The sequence below is a fragment of the Zalophus californianus genome, chromosome 8 (assembly GCF_009762305.2).
Source record: "Zalophus californianus isolate mZalCal1 chromosome 8, mZalCal1.pri.v2, whole genome shotgun sequence".
NCBI classification, from domain to species: Eukaryota; Metazoa; Chordata; class Mammalia; order Carnivora; family Otariidae; genus Zalophus; species Zalophus californianus.
The window spans coordinates 41,168,699-41,185,564 of NC_045602.1; the positions used below are offsets into that span (position 1 = coordinate 41,168,699).

At 41.6% G+C, this 16,866-nt stretch overlaps 1 protein-coding gene across 1 annotated transcript in view; it reads left to right on the forward strand.

Moving 5' to 3' along the window:
* Window positions 1-15,799, forward strand: part of SUCLG1 (succinate-CoA ligase GDP/ADP-forming subunit alpha) — a 31,969-nt gene extending 16,170 nt beyond the window's left edge. Inside the window, exons 3-9 of the mRNA XM_027621092.1 lie at window positions 49-165; window positions 3,471-3,683; window positions 3,839-3,896; window positions 6,704-6,787; window positions 9,151-9,302; window positions 13,633-13,821; window positions 15,560-15,799. Of these exons, the coding sequence (XP_027476893.1) occupies window positions 49-165; window positions 3,471-3,683; window positions 3,839-3,896; window positions 6,704-6,787; window positions 9,151-9,302; window positions 13,633-13,821; window positions 15,560-15,586 (840 nt within the window). The 3' untranslated portion in view covers window positions 15,587-15,799. The remainder of the gene's footprint in view (window positions 1-48; window positions 166-3,470; window positions 3,684-3,838; window positions 3,897-6,703; window positions 6,788-9,150; window positions 9,303-13,632; window positions 13,822-15,559) is intronic.
* Window positions 15,800-16,866: the final 1,067 nt, after the last annotated feature.

Below are 16,866 nucleotides of genomic sequence, written 5' to 3' on the forward strand. Positions count from 1 at the left end.
GCTTCCCAGCCTGTCTTTTCTCATGAGCCGTGTGTTTCTTCCCTATAGGGCACCTTTCATAGCCAGCAGGCTTTGGATTATGGCACCCAACTGGTTGGAGGAACCACTCCAGGGAAAGGAGGCCAGACACATCTGGGCTTACCAGTCTTTAATACTGTGAAGGAGGTAATGAATGGTACTGAGTTTGCTAAGCGAAGAAAAGCAGGAGAAGAGCAAGCATACTTTGGATAGAGATCCTAATTGTGTCCCTTTTGGGAGAGTCATTTGCTATTTTAAAATCCAGTAACGTAAAGAAGTTTGAATCACTACGTAAAAACCTCTGCGTTCACTTTAGTCACACAGACTCAGGAAGCCTTTCCCACGCCTGTGTCCTTCGGTTTATCGGCATAGATCAGCTGTGAAGAGAAGTGCTGTGGCTTGGCTTCCGTTTGGCTCCTCCTGTCCTTACTCTTTCTTCCTCCAGGATGTTAGCAGTGCACAGGTTGGCATCCAGCCCCTAGCGCTGATTGAGGACGGGCTGTTTGTCAGGCACCGTGCCAGGTGCTTCACAGACATTGCTTCATTCAGGCCTCCCCGCAACCCCCTGAGGTGCAGGTGCTCTCCTCATCCCCATTCTAAAGACAAGGGTACTACAAATGCAGAGAGGTTAAGCGTCCAGCCCAAAGTTCATAGCTGTGAAGTGGCAGACTTAGCACGCCTCCAGGGAAGTAGGATGGTGATCCTGCCTGAAAAAAACTGAGCTGTGAAGTCACATGGACAAATCACAGAGCCCTAGTCTCTTCCCCATTGCTGATCTCTTAATACTTTTTAAAGTATTTTGAATGACACTTTAATTCTATGTTACAAAATTAATATGTGCTTAGTGTAAAAACTCAGATGATATAAATGTATGTAAAGTTAAATTTTGTAGTGCTTTGCACGTCTCAGATTTTACCTTTCTAGAGAGCTCATTTAAGCCCCATGTGTATTCCTTCATTTTCTTTCTACACTTGCATGAATATATAGAAAAATAATAGTATTATAAAAGAAACTATGGTACAAAATCTTGCCTATATAATAAAAAGAATCTAGGAAATAAAGTTAGTACTTGGGACTGATGTATTGATGATAAAAGATGTGTCCCTCCCCCTCTTCTTAAACATAGTTTTAAGGCATGTTTTAAAGTATCACATTTTTTTAAAAGTACAAACTTAGAGATTTAATCCCTTTTTTTAGAATACTAACGTCAAGTTGAGGTTAATTTGTATTCTTGATCCTAAAATGTAGGAGAAAACAAGTATTCAAATATGGAATTTTCATTTTACTTTAAACTTGAAAATAGCATGTACTATGTGTGTGTATGTATGTTTTAGGTGTACTGTATTTTAAAGAGTAAAAAAAAAGTTAAAATCATATGTTTTGTAAAACAATCATTTAAAGTCTTTTTGCTTTAAATTCTTGGTGTTTCCCTGCACCCCTTAAGTTCTCCTATGGCTGCCTTCATGACCTCAAAATACAGAGAAGAGCTGCTTTCATAATTCCTCTAGGTAGATATGACTTTTTCATGAGCCTTTTTGCTTTCTTTTAAAGAAAGTTTTTGTTGCTAAGCAACTCATTTATTATTCATCGTGATACAAATAGATACAACATTTGCAGTATTTTGTAAGTTCTCTGACAAATATTATATTTCTCACCTATTTAGCACTTACAAAGAGCTTTCTGAATGAGTAGGATGGATACTTTTCATCCCATATCCCTTGTTAGCACACACCCCATTGTCATAGTTGGCTTCCGGCAGTATTTGTAGTCTTAAGAGGTAGAAAACTGCAGGATATATTTTTCAAAAAAATACCTACATGCCTATGATCTGACTCCTTTTGTTTCCAACCTAGGTTTTTTTTTTTTTTTTGGTACCCCTTTCTCTGTTACCACCTTGAACAGAGTTTTTAAAAAAATTATTTTTAACCCCTGGCATCGTTTGTTGATGATCTGTCAGCATCCTTTGACTCTCTTCTTCTGTCAGTGTCAAGATGCCTTTTTTTATTAAGGATACCATAGAGAAAGCTCCTCGGTCTTGGGATGAGGGGAGTCATTCAGGGATGATTCTGAAAGTCGCTGTCTTTTTTTATTTCTGCCCCTTCTAGTTGTACCTGTATGCTCCATAGCTTAGTATCTCTGTCCATTGTAAAATCCCATGACACAGCCTTCCAAAAGGTTTTGATTTATATCTTTTTTTTTTTTTAAGATTTTATTTATTTATTCATGAGAGACAGAGGGAGAGAGAGAGAGAGAAGCAGAGGGAGAAGCAGGCTCCCAAGGAGCAGGGAGCCCGATGTGGGACTCGATCCCAGGACCCTGGGATCATGACCTGAGCCGAAGGCAGACGCTTAACCATCTGAGCCACCCAGGCGCCCCTTGATTTATATCTTGATTAAGTTGTATTTTAACATTTATAAGGAGGCAGCCTGCTGTAACTGAAAAGAACAGACACTTTGGAATCAGAGATACTTAGATCGGAATCTTGGCTCTGTCACTTACTTCCTAGCTATGTGACCTTGTGTAAGTTATTTACTGTCTTTTGGCCACAGCATCTTGATTTGTAGATGGGGATACTAAGCATACAGGGTTGTGGTGAGGCCTTAACAAGACCTGTCTTGAGCCCTCTTGCAGGGCCTCTCAGAAAACAGGTACTATCTCTCTTGGAGAGTCAGAGATCACTGACAGTCTCAGTCTTCAAGGAGCTTCCATTACACTGGAAGAGATGTGACCACACATAGAGGTGGGTAGAGGGAGACATTGTATTGATATATGTGGAGGGTATGTGGAGACCACGGAGAGAACCATGGTCAAACTGATGGTCTTTAAGTGTTTTGCATTTGTGGGGGGTGATGTAGAGTAGACCCTATTTGGCCCACCTTCTCATTCTATGGCCATTTATGCATTTGTATTTATTTTTAATTAACACGCATTTAGAGTAAAAATTGTGAGCATAAAAACCACATCATTTTTGACATCTCTTGGTCATATTTATCAAGCATGATATGTTTTGAAGGGGTGTTTGAGAGCTGAGTTCTGAGGCTCAGCGGCTTACTCATCTCTTTTCTCCTGGGGAGGTATAGGGTCTTTGGTACTGAGTAGGTGATACAGTGTCTTGTGGGGCAACAAAAATAAACATGGCCACAGGAATGAGAGGACACAAACGCAAATCAGGGAGTGCTTTCAGCTTTCCTGACATGCCGTCACGTCACCTGAGGGAACCTTTCAATTCAGAGTGGCAGTCCACGGGGTGGGGGGCAGAAAGGAGGCCCTGCTCGGTTCTGCTCTTTTCTGACAGTGCAGTGAACTTGCTAATGGGAAGAATGAAGACATCCAGTGTCTCCTGGTGGTGCCCTTTCCTGATCCCAAGACATTATTAAGATCATGGTATTGAATGCATTTTACAGTGTTTAAAACGTAACCCATAATGAAGGGCTTCATGGTTAATGTTTCAGGCCAAAGAAGAGACAGGAGCGACAGCTTCTGTCATTTATGTTCCTCCTCCTTTCGCTGCTGCTGCCATCAATGAAGCTGTTGAGGCGGAAGTGCCCTTGGTCGTGTGCATTACTGAAGGTATCCCACAGCAGGACATGGTACGGGTCAAGCATAAACTGCTGCGCCAGGAAAAGACGAGGCTGATCGGGCCTAACTGCCCTGGAATCATCAATGTAAGTGTCACAAACAAAAATAGGCCTGGATTTAGGCTTTCACAAGCCTAAGTAGCTTTGAATCAGTCCAAGTGTGTTTGTGTGTATGACCTATTAGTTACTGGTTGTTGTGTGTTTTTTTCACTTTTCTGAAACTGTGATTTCCTTTCCTTCAGCCTGGAGAATGCAAAATTGGCATCATGCCTGGCCATATTCACAAGAAAGGAAGAATTGGTGAGTGTTTTTCTTACAGATAAAAAAAAAAAAAATTCTTTGCCCTAAGCTCAAAATTCACCAAGAGAATTTGTGACTGTGCAAATCTAATTCATTTTAATTAACTGTAGTGGAATTTACCAGGGAATTCTGTAGTGAATCAGTTCTGTATTCTGAGTTGGAGGAGATTAAGAATCCATAATAATTCTGCAGAGTCAATGAAGCTATTTTTTGGACTTTTTAAAGCTTCTTTTCCTGCTCAGCATGCTGTGGATTCTTCCATGTGTTTGCATGTATCAGTAGTTCATCTCATTTTACTGTTAAGTAATATTCTATTGTGTGATTCTACCACCATTTGTCCAAACATTTGGGTTGTTTCCAGATTTGAATCTATGAATAAGGCTAAGGTGACATTTGTGTATAGGTCTTTCTGTGGACACATTTTCGTTCCCTTGGGTAAAATACTTAGGAATAGAATCACTAAGTCATAGGTTTGAAGTATGTGCAACTTTTTCTGCCAAGTGGCTATTCATTTTACATTTCTACCATCAATGTATAAAAGTTCCAGTCCACATCTTCACAAACATTAGTATTCTCAGTCTTTAATTTTAGCCATTCTGCTAGAAGTGAAATGGTGTCTCATGGTTTTCATTTGAGTTTCCCTGATAACTAATGATGTAGAGCACTGTCTCATGTGCTTATTGGCTATCTATATATCTTTTGTGATTTACCGGTTCAGGTTTTTTGCACATTTTTTTATTGGGTTGTCTTTTTATTGTTGATTATGGCAAGGGGTTCTATAAATATTCCTTTGTATGTGCTATGTATGTGCTTTGGATATTTTTATTGTTAGTCTTTCTATAATCCTGTCTTCAAATGACTGCCCTCTAGGATATCACAAACTTTCTCAAAATGTCTTGTGAAAATTCTGCTACATGTTTAGTTGCTTGAGCAAATAACCAAATTAACATTGTGGGGGTGAAGAGGAACTCATTATCAGCTGGCATAGATGAAAGTCCTGACTGCCTACTTGGCCTTCTCTTTCACCAATCTGGCTGGCATGTTGGGGTGCCTCAGTGCAGCCTCCTAAATGTGGACGTCTAGGAGACCCTTTTGGCCTTTGCCCATGGGAGTGAGGGTGGAGGCACAGTTATTTTCTGTAGTGTTCAGTTGATATAGAGTGGTTCTTGTCTCAAAAGTTTTCTGTTTGGGGGCGCCTGGGTGGCTCAGTCAGTTCAGCGTCTGGGATGCTAGCTGCTTTCGATCCATATCTGGGATGCATGAGGCAAAAGAAAACCCAAGGAGCTCACCAGTGTATCATTCCTCGCGTCTCGAGGTCCCTAGCCACTTTGCCTTCCTCATCTCTTAGTGATTTCTTGTATTTGTTTTATATATAATGCCCAGGGCTTTTAGTTGTACTTAACAGGAAGAATGAAGGAAAATGCTTCTACTTTTCAGAAGCAAAAGTGTCCTTGTGATGGGTATTTTTAAGTGATAACTTCTTATACTATGTATACTTTAAGAATAACAGGAGTAATCTACCCTAAAAACACAACTTTCATTACCTTCAGTGTATGTAGTTTGCAATTACATAATTTACATATCATTTATATAATCAGATGAAAGCCCCTTAAAAGAATGATAACATCCTGGTGTTAGTATTCACTGGTTATTATACTGATCCATCACCAGACTAGAATAAATCAAATAGTTGTTTTTCCCCGTAATCTAGGATGTTGAGTGGACACCTAGACCATAATTGTACCACAAGAATCAAGTAGGAGGAGTGGAAAGGAGACTAGACAATCGTACACAAGATGTACAGCTAAGAAATTGCCAACTATACTTTGTTTAAACAAAGCTAAATGTATGAGTACGTAGGTAGATAGGTATTACCTACCCAACCTTCTCAGTTATGAAAGGTCCCACAGAGGAAGGACTGTAGTAAGGAGACAGTATGCAGATGGAAAGAAAGCTCGGAGAATAAGGAAAAACTGATGAACGAGATAGATGGGGGATGGTGGTAGTGATTGTCATTTGTCATGAATTAGGGTCCAGCGATTGAATGGCCTTAAAACTCTTGAAATTAGGTTTGCTTAAGAGGAAGGTTGCACTTCATTGAAGGGTTTTCAGTTTTGAGCCATTTCAGTATTGAGCTCCTTCCGTGTGGGATCTGTGTTCAATACTGGGAACACAGGAGTGGGGGAAGCAGTCTTGTTTACCGAGTCCCTGGAGGTTACAGTATAGCAGGGAAGACACAGAATCTTAAACACCATTGGTGGTCTCTTACTGAACTGGATGATAAGAGAACAGTATTTGTATTTGAGGAATCAGGAAAGACTTCAAAGGAAAGTGGCATTTGAGGAGGTGAGGGGCTCTGTTTCAGGCAGAACCAACGTGATGATTGGGAAATAAATTGGTTTCACTAGGATAGGGAAATAATGGGAAACAGGTCTGGAGAGGTAGGCTGGTACCGTGCTGGGCTGCGGAGTCAGTGCGGCGTTCTGTGTGGAACGAGCAGTCCTTACCAAGTGACAGCCCCCGCTGTCTGGTGAAGTTAATCTAAGAGAGCAATCGAACAGTGTTTATAGGGTACTGTCTAGCAGTGCTACGATACACACACGTCTTTCCATTTGACCGATGGGTGCAGAGAATCTGGTTACGTACATCTGAATTCATGGTGAGAAGTTAGGTATTTATGCACCGATCATACACTTGGTGATTTGGATGACAAATTGTGGAATGGATTTTTTTATGTATTTGTATCTGTAACATGATAGCCTCTGATATGAACACAATCTGATATTTTTAAATTCTCTTCCTTTAAGGTATTGTGTCCAGATCTGGCACCCTGACTTACGAAGCGGTTCACCAAACGACACAAGTTGGATTGGGGCAGTCTTTGTGCGTTGGTGAGGGATTTTTGATCAAATCATTTTATTATAATGCAGTATCTTCATTGAATGAGTACAGTAATAATTACCGTTTTGGTTATTTGCAAGAGGTTTTGATAACCATTTTGTTTTATTTTTTTAAAGATTTTATTTATTTATTTGACAGAGAGAGACACAGCGAGAGAGGGAACACAAGCAGGGGGAGTGGGAGAGGGAGAAGCAGGCTTCCTGCTGAGCAGGGAGCCCGATGTGGGGCTCGATCCCAGGATCCTGGAACTATGACCAGAGCCGAAGGCAGACGCTTAATGACTGAGCCACCCAGGCATCCCGATAACCATTTTATTAAAAAACGATGTTATGATCTTAAATTTGATTAGCTTCAATGTGAAGTACCACCATATATTTCAAAGATTCATGGTCCAAGATTTGACTTGCATGTTGAGGAACAAGCATCGTGGGACACGTGACCCCTGAAGAACCTTGGTGCCTGAAAACATCACTTCCTTCACTTATTGTGAAGAAATGGTTCTTCACATTAGGGCTTTGGTTACTATAATTATCATTTTGTTATCATTATAAGCTATCATTCAGTGCCTCCCAGTTACTGAATTCTTTGCCATTTGTCATCTCATTCTTTCTTTATTTTTTTTTAAGATTTTATTTATTTATTTGAGAGAGAGAGAGAGAGAGAAACAGCATGAGAGGGGAGAGGGTCAGAGGGAGAAGCAGGCTCCCCACTGAGCCGGGAGCCTGATGTGGGACTCCATCCCAGGACTCCGGGATCATGACCTGAGCCGAAGGCAGTCGCTTAACCAACTGAGCCACCCAGGCGCCCTGTCATCTCATTCTTAAGGCAACCCTCTGAGGCATCTCTGAGCTTTATTCATGAGAAAAAAATCTATGTTGAGGACGGTTGAGCTTCCCGGAACTTCTCTTTTTGCCACATTATATTGCCTATCACTTTTAAGAGTAAAAAGGTTTTAGATTTTAAAATAATTTTAGTATTTGTTGCTAGAAGCAAGGTAGATTTCTCATTTAGAAAAATGAGAAAATTTCTTCAAGTTTTTAGAATAACTTTTAAAAGCCTTTCAAAAATAGCTTTTTGTAATAAATTATAAAATCAAGCCCTGGACTATTTTTATTAGGATTCAGAACCCTAAAATCAATATTGGAAACAGTAATTGAGCTTCTCTATGTACAAAGCACAGCCTTAGCAACAAAGTAACTTAGTGTGGTCGAGAAAAAGAAAAAGTTTGAAACAGAATTGCAAAATTCATATTCCCCAGCTTCTGTCTTTAATTTGTAAATTGCTAATACTAATGCCCATTTCACAGAGAGGCTGGAAGAATTAGGAAATGGCAGGTCTAACATGTGCTGGGGCGTAGTACTTGACACACGGTCGGCACTCAAATGCTGCTTCTCTTCCTCAACTTCGTTCTTCAGAGGTGCATTGAAAAGTAGGAAATCAATCCTGCCTTCAGTAAGTTTATAATGTAAAAATATGAGACTGATGTGCGGCCCGCTGCACTCAGAGGGCAGCTTTATAATGTTAAAAAAAAAAAAAAATGGCAGCCAGTCTGTTGGGAGCATTTCCTTTACTATCCAAGTACTTGTCCTTAAATGTTCGTGTTTGTGGTCATCACTCACCCTGGATCTAAGGGAAGAGGGGTCAGTGCACCCTCAATTCTGTCCCTCATTGGGACTTGTGTCTTAAAAACTTGTGTGTGGTTTCTCTGCAATGCTCCTCATCTAATAGTTACTTTGTGCAAAGACATTCGTGAAATGTTTAATCAGAGAAGAGACAATCTTGCTTGCTTGCCTGCTTGCAACATAAACGCACTTTTTCTTAAACGCCCATTTTAAAGAGTTGTTGGGGAATAATTTCATGGGATGAAAGAAACTTGATAAAAGAGCTAAAACAAAAAGAAGGTTGTCTTTGTGAATATCCGAAATCAACCACCATTTACCATTCATGTAATAATGGGAAACAAATAAATGTAGCACTTTGTGTTTTTTTTAAATGTTAAATACAAGAGTGATGATACATTTTATTTTTTATTTTTTTAAAAGATTTTATTTATTAGAGAGAGAAAGAGAGAGAGAGAGCACATGAGAGGGGGGCAGGGTCAGAGGGAGAGGCAGACTCCCTGTGGAGCAGGGAGCCCGATGTCGGACTCGATCCCGGGACTCCAGGATCATGACCTGAGCCGAAGGCAGTCGCCCAACCAACTGAGCCACCCAAGCGCCCGATGATACATTTTAAAACATTGGTGAGAGGGGGAGGCAAAATGAGAAATGAGTTGAAACAACACTTCTTGGCCTAATTTTTATGGTTCATCCTTAAATTTTCAGCTGGTGGTGCTATTCTTTGACTTTTTCAGGCATTGGAGGTGATCCTTTTAATGGCACAGATTTTATTGACTGCCTTGAGATCTTTCTGAATGATCCAGCCACAGAAGGCATCATATTGATTGGTGAAATTGGTGGTAATGCAGAAGAAAATGCTGCAGAATTTTTGAAGCAACATAATTCAGTAAGTTTGGGTTTGGGTTTGGAAAAATACAGCTCTTTACATACAGTAGGCACTTCCTGAGCTAGTCACTGCTGTGCTGCTGTTGAATCTTACTCTCCCGACATTGCCTCCGTTCCTTCTTCATCCTCTCTGTCTCCTTGGTTTTTCTCCTGTTTCTTCTCATTTTCTTTTCCCTTGGATTTACTTTCTGTGGCCTGTTCCTTAAGCGTGAATGATTCTTGGATATAAACATCATACTTCCTGTAGTTTCCAAGGCAGAAACCTCAGAAGCATCTTTTACTTCTCTCTCATCACCTGTTCCCACTCAGTTACCGAGATCGGTCCTCAGTAGTATGTGGAGATTCAGATCGTCGCCTGTAATTCGTCCCTCTGCTCTGGTTCGAGCTGCCGTCTTCTCTCCCCTGGACCATGTCAGTAGTTTCTTCTTGATAATCTCTACTCCTGTTCCTCAGCCACCACCCGCTCCTTCTCTCCCGGGCCATCTGCTCACGGCCACCCAAATCACCTGCCCTTCTGAAACACAGACATGGGCGCCTCATACCCCCTGGTTTTAGACCACGTCAGTTTCCCATTACATGTAGGATAAAGTGTGGACTTAGCATCATATTCCAGTCCCTACACACCTCCCTAACCCTCTTCACATCCATGTCTGACTTGCCAGTTGTTTTCATTCTCAGTTGGACTTGCTTATTCCTTCTTCGAGGCACGCTTAATATCCAACTCTCGCTCTAGTCTGTATCAGGGACAGCAGGGACTGGTACCTTGGTGCTCAGCCCAGTCACCTCGCACATTAGACACCAGTCAGTGGTGGATAAGGAAAGAATAATGTAGATCGCCAGAAGTTTGGGGTAAAATGTTACTAGAGTCTGTTAAATTCAGAAAAGTTGTAAAGTTTGAAATGTAAGTAAAAATTGACTTCTCTTTAGGAGAGATTTAGGTTAATGTGACATTATGCTATGTTCAAGTGAATTTTAAAATGTATTTAGGCCCAACTCTGGATCCCTTGAATAGCTTAGAATTTAGTGGGGAAAGCTAAGCGTATACATTTTATTTCATTTGGCACATGTTTTCCTATTCCTGGTTAGTTCTTATGGGATGAATTTTTATTAAGAACCTACTGTGTACAAGATTCTAGGTTGAACAGATGACGAAAAACACTTAGCACAGTACCTAGCACAGAGTGAACACTCAGTAATGTTATCTGCTGCCACCATTACTGTTTTTATTATCATTACAGTGACAATACTTGTAAAAGTGGTGTTGTTTAATCTTGGCCCTTTGAGTAAGGTGCCTTTGTCCTTTTATGAATAAGGCGACTGGCACAGAGAGGTTAATAACTTGCCAGTGGTATAGGTATACAGCAAATGAACTAAGGGTGGGATTCATCCCAGGTCGGCCTTACGTCTCCATTGCACCATGGAGGGAGCAGGAGTTGGGTTGCAGGGATTCAGGAAAAGGGTCACCAGCCCTGGGCCTCTGCTCGGACTATACTGACATCATCCTAACCGGTCTGTTTCTCATCATTTCTGTATCTTACTTTCAGACCGTACTGCTTCATAGTCTTTTTAATTGTATTTTTCTCTGCTTAAAAAATTTCAAGTGACTCTTCTTTGTTAATAGGACAGAATATAAACTTGTCTGACATTCTACAAAATCTTATTTCCTTCTAGTGCAGTATTCTTTCTCTGAGTATGGAGACAGAGAGGGACAAGTAGAAATTAGTGCCACTTAAATATGACATGCTCCTAACTCTCCAGAGCCCACGAGTGAATGAATAAGTGACTTGTAGAGTTTTTTCTTTTTAATTCTGTGCCACAGTAGGTGCTGGGCATACAGAAACAAGTGAGAACATAGTTCCTGTGTTTAGGGAATTCATAGTTTAGGAGGGGAACACACAGGAAATAAGTTACAGCTGCTGTGCTTGGTGTAATAGTAGGAACTTGTCAGAGGCACAGCTTTGACGTCACTGAACACATGGATCCACCTCGAGGGCATTTGTGGAGACTGGGAGGAAGAGTTAGAAAGGCTTATGGGGGAAGAGGAGGCTTGAGCTAGGTTTCAAAGTTAAGTAGAAATTGGCCAGGTGTCCAAGGAGGGTGGAGAACATTCTCTGCAGAGGAACAGGCGGAGCAGCCTGGAATTACTGGAAGGAATGGTGGGAGATGAGGCTGGGGTAAGCAGTGTCCGACCACGCAGAACCTGGCATGCTGGTCCCGTAGCACAGGTCTGGGCAGTGGAAGCAACTGTTCTAGATCATTCACTGGCACATACTGTTAGAAAAACAAAACAGAACGAAAATCTTTTAAAAATGTCCTTGATGAAGCAGTAAAAAGTATTAATTTTATTAAATCCTGACCCATGAGTCAGTGTTTTGTGATGAAGTGGGAAGTAAAGCATCTTCCCAATTGAGTAGTGAGCTGAACTAGCTGCTTTTTTTTTTAATGGAACACTAATTTTACTCTCAAGAACAATTGGCAGACAAACTGGTTATTCAGACTGGGGTATTTGGTGGACCTTTTCTCAGAGATGAACAGAGTGAACCTGCCATAGCAAGGAAAACAACTTACAGTATTTGTTGACAGTGATAAAATTTGAGCTTTCAAGTGAATATTCATATTTCGGGAAAGTTGTTTCTGCCACTGAACTTGATCACTTCCTCCTACTGACGACTTTGATTGAACCTGATAATGATGACTATGATTTGTTGATACTGAATAATGAAATGTATCAGCATTTAGAAGAATGTACATAACTCAGTAAGCCTATATTTTTCATCTGACCAATGAATGTTACAAAATTATTATAGGTAAAAGATCCATTTAATGGATTTTAAAAGTAACAAAGGACAGAAAGTTCATTGCTATGGTTTCAGATTCCAACATTGCAACTAACCTTTAAGAAATTACCACTTGAAGAGGTTGGTGTAGTATCAAAGAAGAATATCCACAATTACCTGACAGGTTATTAAAATTCTTCCCCTTTTCCAACCATGTATGTGTGTGAGCCGAGATTTTCTCTTGGTTCAGCCAAAATAACATATTGTAATAGATTGAATGCAAAAGCAGATACCAGAATCCATTTGCCTTTTGTTACATTAAGAGTTACAAAAATGTAAAATAACACCACACTTTTTACTAGAATGTTTTTTAAAATAGTTTTTAAGTTTTTATTTTTAAAGGAATATATAATTTCTTAGTTTTCATTTTTAATAGCTAACTTCCAGATAGCAGGAAATATCAGGTATGATCTACATAAACAATAGTTCTTTGGGATTCTCAATCATTTTTGTGAGTGTAAGGAGTTCTAAGACCAAATGATTTGAGAATTGCTGGCTAAGGGGAAGGTGATGGTGCCTGAGTGAAGGCACTCAGGTTCCATTTGTGTTCAAGTTCTGCTTTGTACAGGCCTCTCTGGATACCTTGCTGCCTCTGGACTCCTATGATGAACATGGTATTTTCATTCACTGTGAAATTTAGCCATGTATTCAAAAAACTTTTTGGTATTTCTTAACTAATTGATAATATATTATTTCTTTGACTGTTATTTTAAGTCTAGAGCACAGGAATCCTTATATTTCCTATGTGGATTTTTATTTTTAACGTCACAATCTAGTACAGTGCTCTTTATCTACATAGAGGTTGTGTATTAGAATGGATTTTTTTATTAAGTAAAACTAGTCCTGATCTTCCTTAGACTTCATAGAACTTCAGAGGAGAAAGGACCCGTGGCCATCATTCTGGTTTAGCTATTTCATTTCATAGATGAGGAATCAGAGGTTTACAGAGCTGATGTGCCTTGACAAGGTCAACTTTAGTCAACAGAAAATTGAATCTGGCGACTTCCAGTCCTGCATCTTTTCCAATATACCTTCCCACCTCATCTTTTACTTCTAGCAAATTTATTATAGGTAAACTAATAATGAATTAAGACATAAAATCAGGTTGAAATAAAACAACCTGATCTGGTGTCTTAATTCATTATTATCACAAATTACATAATGTATGTTTTCCAGTGTGCTTTTGTTTGTCAAACGGGAGAATCACATATATATTTGTAAAATAACTTGTGGCCAGTGAAATTGACGTTTAATATCCAAATAGACAAAAACTTTGCTCAGGATTGTTTCCCCGAGTTCGTATGAAGTTGAGTCATCTCAAAGGTGAATGCAGTCAGTGGTTTCAATTAGAGCTTCACGTGTGTGTTGATTTTCTCAGTGGGGATAAGTGGTGGGCCCTGCCCAGGCCATTTGCCATTTCCCTTCGGAGTTGTGAATTTGAAGTCCAGTTTTGGGCAACTTCTTCATTAGAATGTTTAAAATACCACTTTCCAGGGTCCCAAGGCCAAGCCTGTGGTGTCCTTCATCGCTGGTTTAACTGCTCCTCCTGGCAGGAGAATGGGTCACGCAGGGGCGATTATTGCTGGAGGAAAAGGTGGAGCCAAAGAGAAGATCTCAGCCCTGCAGAGTGCGGGGGTTGTGGTCAGCATGTCTCCTGCGCAACTGGGAACCACCATCTACAAGGTGAGCTGTAACAGTGGCCCGAGGGCTCTGCAGTCACAGTCCTTGTAGCATGGGGCCAAACTGGGTTTCCAGAAACCCTTTCTTCTGGGTCTTACTGTTTGTTTCTTCCTGCTGTGCAGCTTAGCAGTCTCTAGCAGCTCCTTTCATGTCACCGGGGTCCTCATTAGGCATGACCAGGAATAACGTTCTTGATTAAAAAACTTCTTTCAACTTTGGAATTTGCTCTTTTGTGGGGGGCAAAATCTGATCTACAAGAAACTGTTTCAGTGGCCATAAGTGCCGTGAATTCCATCTGGGGGTAGTGCAGGGCATCGCCTTGCATTTCTTTATTTTTCACTGAGGGCCTTTGAGATAAAGCTACCCTGATCCCCATAGGTTTCTGTTTCTAGGGAGAGGGGCTGAGTGACAAGTGAAAACTGGATGACGAGGGAGTTGATGGGGAACGGGGAAGGGAGATCAAAAGAAGAAGGTAGGGGTTGCCAGCCTGTAGCTTCTGGCCCTGGCTGTGTTGGGATGCCATTGTTTGCAGGTTGGAGGAGCGACTTCTTAACCATCTGCTTTGCTTTTCCTTTTTAATAGAACATCATGGTTCAAAATGTTCGAAATGGCTCGGTATCTTCGATAATCTCTTTGCAATGAGTTTTAGCCTGTTTCTTTAAGTGATCATTTAAGGCTCTCTTTCTTTTTATTTTTATGATGGTTATAGCTTTGACAAAAAAGCAAAGCAAAAACCAGACATAAGCATGTTGAGAACAGGCACAAATTTGTATCCCCAGGAGGGAACCATGTTTTGGCTCAATCTTTTTTGCCTTTGCCTTGCTCCTTGTTTTATTGAATCTTTGCCTGATCCTGTCTTTTGAAATAAGACACTATGTGTCACAGTTCTGGGTGGTTAGTGAGAGTGTGTCGGGGTTGGGGGCAGGAAAGAGGGGGTAGCAAATGCTTACACTCACTTTGGAGACATGCATTACCATTTTGCTCCAGTAAGTGGCAGCAGGCAACTACACTTCAGTTGTAGTCTAATTACAATCTGGAGAGATGTGATTTTCAGTAGTGTTTCCTTTTCAGATATTTCTGAGGTGCTTGACATTCTGTTCAAATCTTAACTGAATCTGCGTTTAGTCTCTTTCTTGGAGAAACTGAGCAGAGCTGTTTCCATTGCCTTCCTAAAAAGGCCAGTGTGGTTCACTTGTGGCCTTGAATGGTTTGCATAAGTAGTCAAGTTTGTCAGCTCTTAATAATAATACTGCCGTAGAAAAATAAGTACAGTTCAAAGCCTGTCGGCCTCTGTTTGGGAAACATAAAGTTGAAGCTCTGCCTCTAGTTTCGTGAAATTCAAGCTTGACACAGCCTAATTTGAAACCTGTTCTGTTGTGTTCAAGCACCCTCATCCTGGTCCCTCTGCCCCCCAGCCCCCCAAAATCTCCTCCAGCCCCTCCCAGGGCTCACTGCCCTGAAGACCCAGCGCTCCTTTACCTCCCCAAAGTGAGCCCCTCCCCTCTGCCTGCCTTTGCCTGGGCGCTCGGCCTGCAGCACGGCTGGTACCTTCTCAGCCTCCAGGTCCCAGCTCATAGCCCCTCCCCAGGAACGCCTCCCCAAAGTGAGGCGTGAAATCATGTCTGTAATTTTTGGTTGTTCAAAGGATCCTAAAGATAAGAGGTTTCAGAATCACTTTGACCGGGAATGTAATTTGAATCTTAAATCTTTTTTATCCCCTCTCTGTTCCCTGTTTCTGAAGGAGTTTGAAAAGAGGAAGATGCTATGAAAGAGAAAACAAGAAGTTCCCTAAACCCGTGGCATGATTACGGAAATGTGCGGCAGCAGCGATTTGCTTCTGTTGTCCCTCACTGTCAGCCTATGTACCTGTCGCTGCTTTGTCAGTAGCACGAAGCCAAAACAAGGTTCAGAATGTCGAATATCGGGATGTCTCCACCTCATTGTATAACACACAGCCAGTAAACCTACCATTTGATTTGAATATGCTTTTGGAGCTTTTTATTATTCCGACAAGGGCGGGGCAGAGGGAGAGTGGGAGAAATGGAGGTGTTGGGGGGGTGTGTGTTGTGCGGGTTTTAATGGGCTCTGCAGAGAACATTGTAACAGACTTTGGAGAGAATGAGGCTGTAAAAATGTCAGTATGGCCGTGGTCTAATTACCTCAGACGTAGAGTGACTTCACTTCTCCTTTGAATCAGTTTTCCCATGTGTCTGTGTAGCGGCACTATCTTGCAGGGCAGTTTGGAGGATTGGAGCGTGTAATAAGGCAACTTAATTGTTGTCCACACCACTGGCAGCAGCGGCCCCAGCGGGATTCCAGGCAGAAGCTCACCTGTGCTTCAATTGAGATATGGAAGGTTTTCAGTAATGCTGTGTTTTTCTGTGGTTCTGTAGAGGTTCTGTGTTTTTCTGTGGTTCTCTCCCCTTCCCCATCCAGAGCCTGCTTTTCTTTGCTTGAGATTTAAGACATCGGCTGCAAAAACCCCAGGAAAGCGGTTAGCCATCCTACTTTGGTTTAAAAGGGAGCTTGTTGACAAGAACCAATTCCACTGGATATTCTCACATTGTGTAACTGCCCTGAAGGAGACAACCATCGTATTAGGGAGAGGCCCTGAAGAAAGGCTGTTTGGGGAGGCGTTCCTGGGGAGGGGCTATGAGCTGGGACCCGGAGGCTGAGAAGGACCAGCCATGCAGCAGGCCGAGCGCCCAGGCAAAGGCAGGGAGAGGGGAAGAGCTCACTTTGGGGAGGTAAAGGAACGCTGGGTCTTCAGGGCAGTGAGCCCTGGGAGGGGCTGGAGGAGATTTTGGGGGGCTGGGGGGACAGAGGTGCTTTTGGAGCTCCCATGAGCATGCCCAGGCTGCCGAGGGCACAGATAGCAGGTGTCAGGCACAAAAGGATTCTGCCTGGACCAAGGGACACAGGGTGGTGGGCTTCGGGTCAGGTAGTCTTTAGTTCCTGCTCACAGCTGTTTCCTCATCTTGAAAGTGGGGACAATGACCCCCATCCCACATGTACCTCACAGGATGTATGAGGCTGCTCTTCACACGG